Genomic DNA, 15,462 nt, shown 5'->3' on the forward strand with positions numbered 1-15,462 from the left:
TTGGGAGTTATTAAAGTCAATATGGAAGGTGACCTTCTTTTTGCACAGGCTGTTGTCGAGGGACAGGATAAATAAATAAAGACAAGGGTAGTTCCCCGAAACACATCATAAGTCTGCAAGTTTGACATCAGTTCACCTGGACCAGCATATTACGGAAAGCTTTCCATGAATTGCCACCTTGATGTAGTAGAGAGGCCTGTGTGCTCCACCTGGTCAGTCAAATATTCCACTTCCTATACATGTTGAAGCAGACACTCTGGAACACGTTAAGCACCTCCCATGTCTTGGCAGCCACCTATCTCAAAAGGCCACTGTTGATAAAGATAATGCAACACTGGATGAGCTGAGCCAGCATAGCTTCTACAAGCTATTGCTGTGAGTGTTTGATATCAAAAAGACCTCTGCAAGATAACAGAAGTCCTTATGTAATGAGTAGTTGTCCTCAGTACACTCCTGTACTCCTGCAGTGAGGCCTGAATGGCATATCAGTGACACACAAGAGCACCAGAGAAATCCCACAGCAATGCCTCCACTGCACTCTCCAAATTCAATGGTAGGATTGTCAAACAAATGCTAGTGTCTGTCTTGAAGCCAATTCCTTAAATATTCAAGCAAAACACTTGCAAAACCAATTGAGAAAGACTGGACACCGAGCTCTGACGGCTGAAAAATTCCACCTCCACCAGGTTCTGTTTCCTCAGTTGTCAAATGGCCATCATTCCAGGGGAGGGAGGACAAAGAAAACACTACAAAGATGCTTGGAGGCTCCTATTGAATTGCAGCTGCATTGACAGGAGCAACTGGGAGAAACTTGCTACAAATTGTTCAAAATGGTGACACTTGTCCATCAAGCTGCATCATGATTGGAGTCCAAAAACATTTACTGATGAGGCAGAGAAGAAAAGAAGGGGAAGAAAATCCAGATTCCTCCATCTCATTGAATGTTCTGCGGTATGACTGTATGTGGCCAAAGTATTACAGATTGAGAATCTGCATGTTCAGTCACGTGAGACCTACAATAGTAACTAACAGGCTTCAATTTGATGGATTTATTGTCATGTGTATTTTGTTACAAGATACAGTGAAAAGTGTTGTATTGAGTTGCCACTCTCTGGCGCCGTGTTAAAATACCATAGAATATAAAGGCAGAAAAATAAAGAATTAAAGGAAGTGTGCAACTTTACAGTGCTTCTTGTTAAGTGCTCTGTCATGGGCCATGGTGGCCAGACACAAGTACCCCTCACCACTGGAAGGAAAGTTGCCACTCTTCAGTGCCATCTCACCTCCACGATGCTCTTGCCACTACGAGTACCTACTGGACTTCACCAGTGCAGATGCCACCGATGCTGCAGGGTACCAGACCAGCCCAAAATCGACTCTGCCTCTGCCACTGCTATGCGAGTCCGCTTCAGGCCCATCTTGCCGATGACGCCGGGTCTCGTACAGGGCCCAGATTCGCCTCCGCCACCGCCCCCATGAATCTGCGCTGGAAGCAGACGGCGTTGGGAACCCAAACTCGCCTCCGACACCGCTACAAGTCCGTGCTGCTGGGCCTCGCTGCTACCGCGACCAAGCTCTTCACCAACAAGTAAGTAAAGTAAAACACAACAGAAGGAGAAACAAAAAGGGGTCGGAGCGGATGAACGCTGGGCTCAGAAGCCTTACTCCACAGCCAACACACCCTTGAATTGAAGGACAACGTCAATGATATATACATATATATAAAATCAACATTATACAAACTGACTAGCAGCTCTACCCTGAACAATATCCAGTTAAATATCAGGCAGGAGTCCTATAATGGCATGGAGTTTAAACACTGCGCATTTAAGTGGGTGCAAGTAGAATGACCACTTGGATCAGTTAGTGGAGGGCAGCGGACAGCCATTGAACTGAACCCTGGGATCTATGAGAGGAAAAGATTTGCGGGGCAAGGGCTGTTAAAGTTAAAACTGGGGAATGAAGTAGCCTTGTTGGACCAAAGTTTGGAAAACTGTAGGGGTTAACCCGGGAACAAAATGCTGGTGAAAGGATCATTCCTGCCGCAATGTGGAGACTTTACTAAGTGTCTGCAACAGTCAGAAAGTTATAACAATTGAACTGTACTGAGCTACAGCTTCAGCATTCACCAGTGAGTTTTGTCTGCCCCCTCTTTTGTGTGAGGCTTCAGCCTGCTCCCCCAACCTTGGTTGGTGATAATGAGAATAATGGATGAGCTCCGGTTGAAGGGGTTTTGGTTTGCACTGATCGGCACAATTTCCGCCAATTTTTGAACCTGAAGTGGAACTAGAACCTTATTCGGATTTTTTTCTCTCTCTCTCTCTCTCGGTCCCTCTCGTCTCATTTGACAATAGAAGGCGCAGACAGTTGTCTCTGTTGGAATCCCTGACAGCTCCTGTATCAGCGTTGAAACAGAGCGCATTTCCTCCCTAGGGAGCTGAACTAATATGAACAGAGACAATCTGCAAAACGCAGATAGAGAGGGGCTACCCAGAGCACTGTCAGAACGCTGTCTGAAAATTCCCACAGGGCCACTCTGTGGGGGTACGTTGTGGATTTTCTTTTATCATTCACATCACGCGGTTGTGTTTGACAAGGACTAATGAACGCTGACACAGGGAGGTTATGCAATATTTATTCAGTGCCTCAGAGACATGGCAACGTATTGCACCGACCCTCCGCTGTAGGGCAGTTATGGATCCCTCGTACTATTTCCATTAACCCTTAAGGAACTGCAACAGCCGGCTGTCCCAGTGGGAGAGGTAGGAATTGAATGCTTTGTGCGACTGAACCAAATTCCAGCTGCCACAGACTGCATTTTGCAATAACATCTTACCGAAGTTTTTGGCAATGTTTGGGCAAACACAGTCGACAGGACTGCAGTTGCAACTGGTTTTGCAAATACTGCACCGAGGAGAAGCAACAGGCCTGTACACAGTATGCAGCTGTGGTTAGCCCTGGAGGGAGTGGCTGCTGTTAGACAGTGCAAGACCGAGGGGGCGATCTGTGTTAAAGGCGAGAGAATCAGATTCAGGATGATGTCTGACATCTGGGAAATGTGCTATCAGAATGTAATACTGTTGTCAAAGAGGCCTTCACTGTACCATCCAAGTGGGTTCAATCCCGAAATTAGAAGTGCAAGGATATTTTTGTATGTGTCTGTGTGCAGTACCTAGATGTACTGTCACCGTAGACCCTCTCATCTTATTCTCACTATTGCATACATGAAAGCAGTGCGGGAACCACGGGAGGATGTGACTGGGTCGGCGGGGGGTAGGGATTTGTTTAATCGAATCATCACACTGACAGGGAAAGGTCAGCTTACAGAATAATGCGTGGAGCAAGCTGTCAGTTTGTCAATACTCATCCAGCTAATTGATCAATCCACCCTGTTAAGTAGTTTGTGGGCCTGCACAGCGAGATTTATAACATTTTAAATAGACATCGATCAGGCACAACTTATCAGAATTTGGATTTTATGAATAGCCCTGGTGATGGTGTTTGTATTTTGAAACCTTGCAGAATTCCCAATGGTCAGGGCTCAGAAGCAAATTGAGCCGGTGTGTGGGAGAAACAAACAAGGAGGGGGACGGGGAACGTGACTGAACAAGAGTCAGCTAACTAGACCATATTATTCTCACTGCAACCAAGAGGCATTTATATAAACAGAAACAAGCCTGCTTTGTCAGCGCACCAAAAGCCCTATCTCTAATCCTAAAATTGGCTTCATGAGATAGACAGTTGAACAGGACATCATGATAAAGCTAAGCATTTCCAGTAGAAAGCTATTGTTCTGTTTTAATTAATCTTCCTGAAAGCCAAGTAAATGATCTTCACTGTCTGACCATGGTCAGGAAGAATTCCAAATCCCCTGTTGTCTCTCCTTGGTGTAGGTGGTCTGCCTCAACCCTGCTCAGCCACAAGCACATCAAGATCCTGAATCAAAATCATTCACCTAAATCTGTAAAACAAATAAAAGACCTTGCAGTCAGTGGATCAAATCCTGAAACTCAAGTCCTTTCAACAAACTGCAAGTTATCAGCAGAGTGACCAGCCTCAGGGAACTACCTTCAAGATTAATGTCCTGGGGAAACCTATCCCATTGCTAATTGTAAAGTAGAATGTGGGAGGGTTCTTGCCTCTGGATTCAGGTCCCAGCATTTCAGTTGTGTGTTATAACATTTGAACAGAGTGGTTAGGGCTGCATCTCCTGATTAGCCCTAATTACCTTATGACAGTTAGGGCTGTAGAAGAGATACACACTCCCATCGGCCTTATCTAGCTCAGGACCATTAGAGCTTAGCTGCACAAACAGTGGACATCATTCCTGTTTTTGTTCACTGTTCTACATCTTACCCTGGAACTTATATACAATTAGAGTTGTATAAGATTGTCATGCTTTAGGATTGAGCCTCTAAGGCCAAATTGATTCATTTGATCATATCTTTGGTCTGCCCGGCAACCAGCCTGGGTGGTTTGATTTTTACAATTAAAGGGAGGCCAGATGTTTTATGGGGAAGAAGGTGCAAGATGTTTATAACTTAGAGTCTCAGGGCTCTTGTAATGCAGTGGTAGTGTCCCTACTTCTAAGCTAGAAGGCCTGGGTTCAAGTCCCACCTGCTCCTGAGGTGTATCACAATGTGGCTGAACAGGTCGATTAAAAATGTCTAGAACTTAGAGACAATGGCACCAGCCTGTATTCTAACAGTAGATCGACTGTGAGTCTCTGAAGTCCCTAAAAAGGTGTTGAAAATGTTGGGCTGTAAGTAATGGTGCTTTGCACCATCCATTTACTACTTAAATAAAATAGAATTGTGGTGGCAACATAATCAACATTTCTGTCCGGTTAGAAGACCTATATATTTCACCTTGTCATAAAGGTGGGCTTTGAGAGGGGAAGCATATCTAAGGTATTCCTGAATCTCTCAGGCAAGGCTAGTCTTCCATGATCTGGGAGAGGGAGGGCAGTCATAGGAAGCAAAATGCTGTATTTCACCATGCAGGAATATGGTGGGAGTTTGCACTTGGGTTGAAGATTTGCCCAGCTATGAATAGGTTAAAAAAAAATCACCATAGTCACAGACCATAGGGCTGCTGTCTCACACGAAAGAGAGATGATTTGTGGTGAATTTACCCTGAGGGTCACCATGCCTCAGATATGAGGCAAGGTTGAGAAGGCAGGACCTCTAGAATTTAGAATTAGGTTTATTGTCACGTGTACTGAAGTTGCAAAGAACGAGAGTACAGTGTGAAGTGTACAATGTAGCCAACACACAGTGCCATCTTCAGTACAAAGTACCTAGGTGCAATCTTTGGTACAATGAATAGAGAAAGTAAAGAAAAAGTTGTACTACATTACAGATGTACGTAAGGTGAGGTGAGAGTGACAGCCCTTGACATCAAGGCTACATTTGACCGAGTGTGGCATCAAGGAGCCCTAGCAAAACTGGACTCGATGGGTAGCAGGGGGCAAACTCCCCTGTGGTTGGAGTCATACCTGACACATAGGAAGAAGGTCGTGGTTGTTGGACGTCAGTCCTGTCAGCTCCAGGGCATCTCTGCAGGAGTTCCTTAGGGTTCCGTCCTACGCACAACTACCTTCAGCTGCTTCATCCGTGACTTTCCCTCCATCATAAGATCAGAAGTAAGGATGCTCACCGATGATTGAACAATGTTAAGCACCATTCATGACACCTCAGATACTGAAGCAGTCTGTGTTCAAATGCAACAAGATCTGGACAATATTCAGGCTTCGGCTGACAAATGGCAAGTAACATTCGACCCACACAAATGCCAGGCTATGACCATCACCAATAAGAGACAATCTAACCACCACACCTTGACATTCAATGGTGTTACCATCACTGAATCCATCACTGAATCCCCCACTGTCAACATCCTGGGGGTTACCATTGACCAGAAACTCAACCGGACTCGCCACATAAACACAGTGGCTACAAGAGCACGTCAAAGGCTAGGAATACTGCGGCAAGTAACTCACCTCCTGACTCCCCAAATCCTGTCTACTATCTACAAGGCACAAGTAAGGAGTGTGATGGAATACTCCCCACTTGCCTGGATTAGTGAAGCTTGATGCCATCCAGGCCAAAGCAGCCCGCTTGATTGGCACTACATCCATAAGCATCCACTTCCTCTACCACCGATGCTCAGTAGCAGCAGTGTGTACTATCAAGATGCACTGCAGAAATTCACCAAAGATCCTCAGACAACATCTTCCAAACCCACAAACACTTCCATCTAGAAGGACAAGGGCTGCGGATATATGGGATAACCACCACCTTCAAGTTTCCCTCCAAGCCGCTTACCATCCTGACTTGGAAATGTATTGCTGTTTCTTCACTGTTGCTGAGTCAAAATCCTGGAATTCCCTCCCTAATGGCATTGTGGGTCAACCCACAGCAGGTGTACTGCAGCTGTTCAAGAAGGCAGCTCACCACCATCTTCTCAAGGACAACTAGGGACAGTCAATAAATGCTGGCCAGCAATGCCCACATCCCACAAATGAGTAAAACAAAATTAGGAAAATAAGTATAAAGCTAAAAAAGATGGACATTACCTTCATAGTGACTTCAATTAGCATGGGAATTGAACTGTCAATGCCATTCTGCATCAGAAAGCAGCTGTCTAGCTAACTGAGCTAACCAACCCCCAGGTAAAACTAGAAGAAGTCTCAAGGAAAAGTTGCATCTTGAAAGACAAGTTCAAGGTTTGCAAACCAAGAAAGGAAATGGTTGCAAGTAAACCTTTAGTGCCGAAGAATTTATTACCTAATATAGTGTTTAGTCAATTGTGCTCATTAAATGTCTTAAAGTGTGAAATATTGTCATCTTTCAACCATTAACTGGAAGTTTGATTTTTCTCTTTTGAACAGTATCTCTATAGTGATCAAAGCAAGGACGATTGTGGCTGTGATGCTATCTGCAGCTAAATGGTGTTCGCATGTGAAGAATAGCTCGTGAATTGAAAAGCACCTCAATGATACAATGACAGGGTACTCTGGAAGCACAGACTTGTATTGCAGTGCACACTGGTGATCTGCATTGAAAGAATGTGGTAGAACCACTTTGCACCTATTGACAGGAACCGAGTCATGGTTGCATTGGACCAAGCTGGTCACTTGCTTTCATAGAACTTGCTCACTTAGTGCCCTCCTGCATACTCACAGCATCCCTGTCTTGCCATCTGTGCCAATTAATGCAGTCACATAACCTGGCAACTTATCTCAGTGGTCAGCAGTCCTTAGTCAAGGTGGTTTATATGTTGCCATACGGCAATGTGTGACATCAGTTTCATCTGCTCCACATACCAGTAGCTTACACAGCAAACAGGCTGCGTGTCCAGCAAGCAGCCAAGTTGCAAACTCCTAAGTAGGTAGTCCTTAATAACATCCATGGAGGTACCCATCAGTCAGGGGATTCCTGGAACAATAAGTCAAGGGCTGCCTCCAAAACCAGTCCAGGGGATTGGCCATGGTCAGACATACAGTTGGAATGTTCTCCCTTGTGGTTGCTTGCTCCCAGTATTTAGGTTAAAGTCATCTCTATTGCCCTGGTTGACAACCTACATCAGAACTGGGAAAAATTAGTGATGCAAAAGATTTTGAACAAGATTTTGGAGCTCAAGCACAAAAGAATGGTCTGTGACAGAGTGCAAAGGCTGGAAATGTTGAATGAGATAGGCAAGTTAATATTACAGGGCCGAAGAGAATAGTGGTGGGCTGAGAACAGGACAAAAAAAATGGAATTGTAACATATCAAATGTTCTGCTATCTGAAAGCAAAAGCCAAGCAAAGCATACCAAGGAAATGAATCAAGTTGTGTGTTGGATGGTGGGGAGGGAACATGAAATGGAGTTTATTGCCTGAAATTGTTGACATCAACCTTGAGTCTGGAAGGCTAAAGTACCTAATAGAAAGATGAGGTCCTGTTCCTGAAATTTACATTGAGCATCACTAGAACTGTGCAGCAGGCCAAGGACAGACGTGTCCGTATGAGAACGATAGCATTAAAATGAGAGGCCACTGGAAGCTTGGGGTCATGCTTGTGGACCAAGTGGAGTGAGCGTCACAAAAGAGCAACGTAGTCCTTTCTCAAGAGGGTGCTGGGTCCCCAGATGTCGGACTGACCAGGATCAGAGAACCCCAAGAAAGAAACCACTTGGTGATAACACAAACTGCCCCACAATAATGTGCAGAGCTGGATGAACACAGCAGGCCAAGCAGCATCATAGGAGCAGAGAGGCTGACGTTTCGGGCCTAGACCCTTCATCAGAAAAGGGGGAGGGGAAGGGGGTTCTGAAATAAATAGGGAGAGAGTGGGAAGCGGATAGAGGAGAGGATAGGTGGAGAGGAAACAAATAGGTCGAAGAGGCGGGGATGGGGCCAGTAAAGGTGAGTGTAGGTAGGGAGTTAGGAAGGGGATAGGTCAGTCCAGGGAGGACGGACAGGTCAAGGGGGTGGGATGAGGTTGGTCGGTAGGAGATGGAGGTGCGGCTTGGGGTGGGAGGAGGGGATAGGTGGGAGGAAGGACAGGTTAGGGAGGCGGGGACGAGCTGGACTGGTTTTGGGATGTGGTAGGGGGAGGGGAGACTTTGAAGCTGGACTGACCTATCCCCTCCCTAACTCCCCACCTACACTCACCTTTACTGGCTCCATCCCCACCTCTTCGACCTGTCAGTTTCCTCTCCACCTATCCTCTCCTCTATCCATCTTCTATCCGCCTCCCCCTCTCTCCCTATTTATTTCAGAACCCCCTTCCCCTCCCCCATTTCTGATGAAGGGTCTAGGCCCGAAACGTCAGCCTTCCTGCTCCTGTGATGCTGCTTGGCCTGCTGTGTTCATCCAGCTCTACACCTTGTTATCTCAGATTCTCCAGCATCTGCAGTCCCTACTATCTCTGCCCCACAATAACTCGGTCAAACCTGATGCCCAGGATCCCTATTGAACTGTGAAAGAGCATGCTAAAGTCTATTTTATGTCCAGGGAAACTAAGATTTGACTACCGGTCTTTTGGGATCACCCCCCATGGTTCCATTCATTTTCCTGAAACTTAATAACAGATGGCTCAGCTGAGGGGCCACTTTTTGATTAATAAGCTGGCCAGCTATGAAAGGGAGAGATCATGTTTGAACAAAGGCATAGCACCACCTACTGACACTCACTGCCATTACAGCAGGTAGCAATGAGAGAAAAAAATCAGCAAGGTTTCGAAAGGATCCATCTATCGCATTCATCTGTTTGCGGAATAGCTGGAGTGCAACTTGATTATCAGACTGGAAGCATTGATATGGTATGTTGGAGTCATCTGAAACTGGTTAATCACAATCCAATCTGTTGAAAGGAGATACAATTTGCTACGCTAGCAGAATACACTAGGTATTGACCATTCCCTGTTATACAATCAGCAGACTTTAAAAAGTGCATTTTTAAAAACAAAAAGCATTTAGTTTTCAAATTCTCATTTTAAATACAAATTTTTAACAATTTAGCAGATGTTTTCTTTCTATTTCCCTGTAAAAGTGATCTTCTAATTAAACACAGACCGAGAATCAGCACTGACAGGGTCTTCTAAATCTGTGCTCATCAGTATCAGACCAAGTTGTGCATTAAAAGCATCAGTTTTATTAGAGCAGCCTTGCAGCTTTTCTGCCCCTTTGTTCCATCATATGCAGATGCTGGTGACTGAGACAATTTTCCTTTGGCACTAGATGCCCTCTGCTGCCTCAGCAAGGAACCATTCCTTATTTGAAAGGCTTGACAGTGAGTGTTGGCAGATTTGTCAAACCATACTTGTTTCCATCAACTCCTGTTCAATTTCTAACCTCCACTTTCTTATCCAAGGTCCATTGAACATGCCAACACCAGCCTGTTGTGTTTGCCTCTCTTCCAAAACACACACTTTGAATGCCATTGGCCTGCACTCTACACCAACCAAAATACCAAGACTACACTTGTCAAAGTCACCAGATATCTTCTTTGATTGCAACTGTGGCAGTTTACTCCTTGTTTAACTCTGTCACATTTGACAGTGTTCATCACACCAGATTCTCCACCACCACTCCTCTTTGGTTCACTTCAGTGGAAGTGCCTTTGTTTGCTTTACCCGGATACCTGTCATAATATGACCAGCACAGCTTCAGTGTTGGAATCTTCAACCACTCTCTAGCAAGGTCTTCTGATATGCACATTGTGGTGGTTGCAGCCAAGGTTATTCCTGTTTTAATTTGATGTCTAAAAAAATGCACATATCTTCTGGCAGCTGATTGCTGGATAGTGATCAGGAACAGGAACTTCTGTTAAGTTTCCACACCCTTCCTCAAAGTCAATGAGATCAATAATAGCATCCTTGTTGGCACTCTAATGAAATAAATAACTCAGAAATTGAATCTGGGACCTAAAGATCGATGTGATTGAGCTTAATGTTGCCTTTACTACCTGACCAAAAAGTGTAGCGTTTAATAACAGATTTCCTCATCATTCCTAGTCTAATAATCAATTGCTTCCACCATTTGGTTTAGGACAGGCTGCTTTGGATTTGTGCCCAGGAACAAATATTAAGTGCAATATCTAAGATTTATCTCTGGTAATGTTCAACAACAGCAGAAATCATCACATTAAAGACTTTCTTGAACTAAAACATTCATATACTTCTTTAAAGGATGAATCTATTTAGTTGCTTATCTGCTTTGAACAGAACTGACCATATGGACATCTCCCAAGAAGACCAAGATATCAAAGAGCAAGTCAGGAACTCGGACAGGTCAGATCTCTATTTTAACCATAACTGAATAAAACAGGCTGTAGAATGCTATGTGCATGCTGTGGACCAATGAACAGGCTTGTTCAGTGAATTCAAAAGTACAAAATTGCTTCCAGAAAATGACCTGAAATTAATTAGTTGCTTCATCTTAACAAGTACATCAGGTGAATGAGTAACTCTCAAATGTAATGCTGAGCCAAAAGATCAAAGCACTGGCCACTGGCCACAAAGGCAATTCCCCCAAGGACTTTGCCAGTGCTCCATGGACATTGATTTTTTTTACCGTGTAGGAGAACCAAAGGACAGAAAAAATAAACAAGAAATGGAGCAAGTTACAAATAAACCTGGGAAAGGAGAGAACCCCTAGGTTACACCTACAAGTCTCTTAAAGAGAATTAATTCACAAAACCCAATCCTTATGTACACATACATATTGGTTTTTAAGGCTTCACAGTAGGATCACTGAATCCAAGAACATGGACTGTACACCTTACTTTGAGATGTGAAGCAATTTGCTGACTGGAACCCTTCCTTTCAGATCATGCATGGTCACAACTGCACCAGCTCAGAAATTGCCATCCCATTGAAGCAATTAATCTCTCTCTCCTTTGAACACTGTCAGCCAACAACTGCACTTGCATTTGTATAGCACTCCTCATTTAGGATGTCTCAGGGTAGAAGAGTGATCAATTACACTGAGGAAGCAAAGCAAACTGGGGGGAAATTAAGTCCTAAAACACCTTACAGGAGGCCCTTGAACGTGGGGAGAGAGTTAGTGAAATTGTATATGGAGAAATTGCAGAAGGAAGACACACTGTGACTGAAAGTATTTTCTACTGATTGCGGATTTCCAGCTGGTACAGGACACCTCCTGTGTTTCGTTACAGGGGCCTTTATCAAGTGTTTCACAACATTTTAAGCTACTTTGTCAAAAAGACAATTATTCATTTTTCCTTTTGTTATCCTCAATTTTTCAATACTCAATGCTCAAACCTTGTTTGTTTCTCAGCAGCATGATTAAGTTGAATCAAATAGTTTGTCAGACACAGTTTAATGCTTAAAATGTTTCTTCATGCATAAACACAGGCTGTAATGAGTAATTAATAAAGAAAAACTGAGACCTCATGAAGCAGTGTCAAAATAATGCAATTTTGATTTTCCAGTGATGCTAGCATTTCAGAAATGTACATTTGAGTTCAGAACTATTGCTTTCAGGAGTAACAGCTCTTGATTATTCTGGCAGGAGGAAAATGCTTCAAGTTGCAACCAGTTTACACTCAGGCTCAGTTGGAAAGAACTACATTTCAACAAGATTCTGCTATTGGAGGTTACTGCTGGACAGCAAGAACCTTGATCAAATCTCACTCATACATTCAACTCTGTCAGGGGAGTGTTTGAAAATTCTCACTATAATTAAAGTAAATGATTTGGTTTATCACAAGATGCTAGCAGGCATGGTAAACCATTCAGCCCCTCTTAATTTTACTCTGTAAGATTTGTACCTAGGTACTTGTACCTAAGATGGCATCATTAAAAGGCAGCCATTGTAAAAATGTTTCACTGTACTCCTGTAATAAGGTGTAGAACTGGATGAACACACCAGGGCAGGCAGCAGAGGAGCAGGAAATTTCGGTCTGGACTGAAACGTCAGCCTTCCTGCTCCTCTGATGCTGCTTGGCCTGCTGTATTCATCCAGCTCTACACCTTGTTATCTCAGACTCCAGCATCGGCAGTACCTACTATCTCTCACTGTACTCCTAGTACAGGTGACAATAAAGGATATTCAATTCAATTCATCCATAAAGTCTCTAGTCTTCCCACTGTTACACTTGTTTTGAAATGTTGCCTCCCCCTCTCCTGTATTTCAAAGTCCATTCCATTATTATCAGCCCTAAATTGTCCTCTTATTAAATCAGACCTGTGCCCCATCATTCAGTTTCCACAGCTTAATGTGTTCCACTCTGGTATGTTCTTTACTATTTGCTATCTCGTACAGCTCTGTCAAACATCTTTACTCAACTTGGAGAGAGGCTTCTATATCATGTTGTTCCAGTCTCCTATCTTAGAGCCCTGGCACTAAGGAGTAACCTCTGCACAGCTACAGTGCATCAATGGGTCTCATTTCTTGGCACAAACGACTGGAAACATTACTCGAGTCTGACCAGAGGGCTGTAAAACCTGTCCACTTATTCCAAGAACTTCATATAGATCCAAACGGAAACTGCCATTTTAAGTACCTCCAGGATCACAGTACCTGGACAGCAAATCACACAACAGGTGGGAAGTGTAAGAAATTGAGGCATTTGTCCTGTGAGCGTTATCAACATCTTGTCAATCGCACCTACTGCAATCATTGCTGGTGAGACTAGGTGTTGGAGCTGGTGATGGAACACTGACCAAACTGGCTACTTTGTCCTGGCCAGTGTTGCTGTTACTGCACTCACCCAGGCACGTGGAGATTGTTCCATCACATTCCTCACTTGTAGCTGGAGGAGAACTTTTGCAGACTCTGTATGTGAGCCACTTTTAGCAAAATACTCAGCTTCTAACCTGCTCTCGCTGCCATAGAATTAATGTGGCTGCTTCAATTGGGTTCCAGGTTCATGGCAACCTGATTTGGAATGTTGAACAGTAAGAGGAGGTGAGTGGGCTATTGTTCTAGATGGGCATTGACATCCCACAAGGGCTAATATTACTTGACACTCAGGAGCCCAAATCTGAACATGGTCTAAGACTTACTGTGTGCAGGCACCAACTGTTTAACAATAGCAGTCAACATTTATTGACAAACAAGTTTATTTCAAGTTTTTCAACACTGCATTTGTTATCAAATTACATTTCTGTATCTCCCTTCTGATAAAAAGCAGTTTCCCATAATAATTGACACATGTCTGTGGCCACACTACCAGACACACTGCTGGGCCAGACATTTTATCATTGTAGAATACCAGGTTTTGCAAGCTCTTGTTTAACAATGAGGTTCATGCAAATAGTCCAAAGACCACAAATATCACAGAAATACATCAGTCCATAGAGTCCAAACTGCACTGATCCATTATCTCATTTTAACCATCAATGTCATTCCTTGTGCTTTCATAAAACTCTGAGATGTTTCAATGATGTGACAAAGTGCTTTCTATTGTGAATTGTTTTCAAGTGCCGTGACTCTGCATATGCAAACCATTCCAGATCTTTGGCCAAAAGGTCTGCTATTATAACATTTGTGATTACAGTGTGTCATGCATCAGAGTCAGAAGATCAGGGGTTCAAGGCCAATGCAGGATTGGAGCACTTGACTTAGGCAGCTAATTCAGTGGATTCCTGAGGAGCAGTACACAGTCACAGGTGATGTCTTTCAAATAAGACATGAGACTTAAGCCCCATTCGCTTGTTTAACTGAACATAAAAGATGCCAATTGCACTGTTCAAAGAGCACGCATTTCTCCTGACATCCTGGACAATCTGTATCCCTAAGCTTATACCTCCTAAACAGGTCAATGGAAATCAATGTTGTGCACAAACTGGATGCCAAATGTGCCTAAAAAAACAACAGTGACTACACTTTGGAAGTAATTAATTGGCCATGTAGCTATTTTCCTGAGAATGTGAGGAGCTACAAAAATGCAAGTTCTTTTTTGTCAATTTCTGATGCCATGAACTGCACAAGAGGGCAGCAATTTAAAACTGGCACAACAAGTCCCTCTCATCAGCTACAGACTGTTAAAGAATAAAGTGGAAAACCAGTTTGGCATCATCAGGAGGCTTAGTAGTTTGAACAATTCCAGTTGTTATACAATAACCAAATCGGTGTTCCTCAGCTGCCTGTATAGCTGCAGAAGTTTGGCCGCAGTATCAGTCATATCGATTTCCACCCTAACACACAACTGGTCACGCAATGACTGCACCTCTTTAAGCAGGCCCTGAAATAAAACAAAATCCAAAAGGAATTACAGTGTGAACAATCCCAGCGAGATCTCTTGCTCTTTCTGCAACACAAATGGGACTGTCATTCGGGATGTGATTCTGGGCGGTCTAAAGAGAGAACTCTGAGCTGCTGCATCCTCCCATCCGTTCCCAAAATTTGGAAAATTGGTCAATTGTCCACCTGGATCACACACCTTCAAGGGTAAAAGTGAACTTGACCAAGTAAAAGCAATCTCATAATTTGTTGCTTTAGGAATTTCAAACTTTATTGCATTTTTGTTGGGATGGGAATTCTGTTCATGGAATTAAATCACCAAGACAAGACAAGACAAGAGGGATTTTTAAAAAACTTGTCTTTATTCTTGGGTTGTGGGCACAGTGTTAATTCCCATCCTTAGTTGCCCTGAGGGTATTTACAGTCTTCAACATTGTGTGCAACTGGAGTCCCATACCAGCTAGGCTGCTGTATTCTTCAGTTCTTTGGAACTTTATATACTGTAAAGGCAAAATGGGAAGCTTTGTGTATTATCATCTACTGCCACCAGAGGCCTCTAGGATGCCAGGAAAATTCTCCGTTAAAAGACTCCTTACTGCGGTAGGCATTTTCTTAAAAGTTGACACCTAATACCGGGGATAGTAGGAACTGCAGATGCTGGAGAATCCGCGACAACAAGGTGCACAGCTGGATGAACACAGCAGGCCAAGCAGCATCATAGGAGCAGAAAGGCTGACGTTTCGGGCCTAGACCCTTCATCAGAAA

At 43.7% G+C, this 15,462-nt stretch overlaps 2 protein-coding genes across 11 annotated transcripts in view; one reads left to right on the plus strand and one right to left on the minus strand.

Moving 5' to 3' along the window:
• Positions 1 to 1,050: 1,050 nt before the first annotated feature.
• LOC125485855 overlaps positions 1,051 to 15,462 on the plus strand; it is a 19,216-nt gene continuing 4,804 nt past the window's right edge. Inside the window, exons 1-3 of one of the 10 annotated variants that reach the window (XM_048610843.1) lie at positions 1,051 to 1,588; positions 10,677 to 10,778; positions 12,022 to 13,265. In XM_048610843.1, coding sequence (XP_048466800.1) covers positions 1,335 to 1,588; positions 10,677 to 10,778; positions 12,022 to 12,271 — 606 coding nt within the window. In that variant the 5' untranslated portion in view covers positions 1,051 to 1,334 and the 3' untranslated portion in view covers positions 12,272 to 13,265. Of the gene's footprint in view, positions 1,589 to 2,115; positions 2,763 to 2,809; positions 3,112 to 6,892; positions 8,204 to 10,676; positions 10,779 to 12,021; positions 13,266 to 15,462 lie in introns of those variants that run through there. The other 9 variants (XM_048610844.1, XR_007264568.1, XR_007264567.1 and 6 more) reach the window with 9 other exon arrangements.
• Positions 13,557 to 15,462, minus strand: part of LOC109916873 (FA core complex associated protein 100) — an 11,263-nt gene continuing 9,357 nt past the window's right edge. Inside the window, exon 6 of the mRNA XM_048610842.1 lies at positions 13,557 to 14,698. Within this exon, the coding sequence (XP_048466799.1) occupies positions 14,567 to 14,698 (132 nt within the window). The 3' untranslated portion in view covers positions 13,557 to 14,566. The remainder of the gene's footprint in view (positions 14,699 to 15,462) is intronic.

This window comes from Rhincodon typus, chromosome 23, assembly GCF_021869965.1.
Source record: "Rhincodon typus isolate 14 chromosome 23, sRhiTyp1.1, whole genome shotgun sequence".
Taxonomy (NCBI): Eukaryota; Metazoa; Chordata; class Chondrichthyes; order Orectolobiformes; family Rhincodontidae; genus Rhincodon; species Rhincodon typus.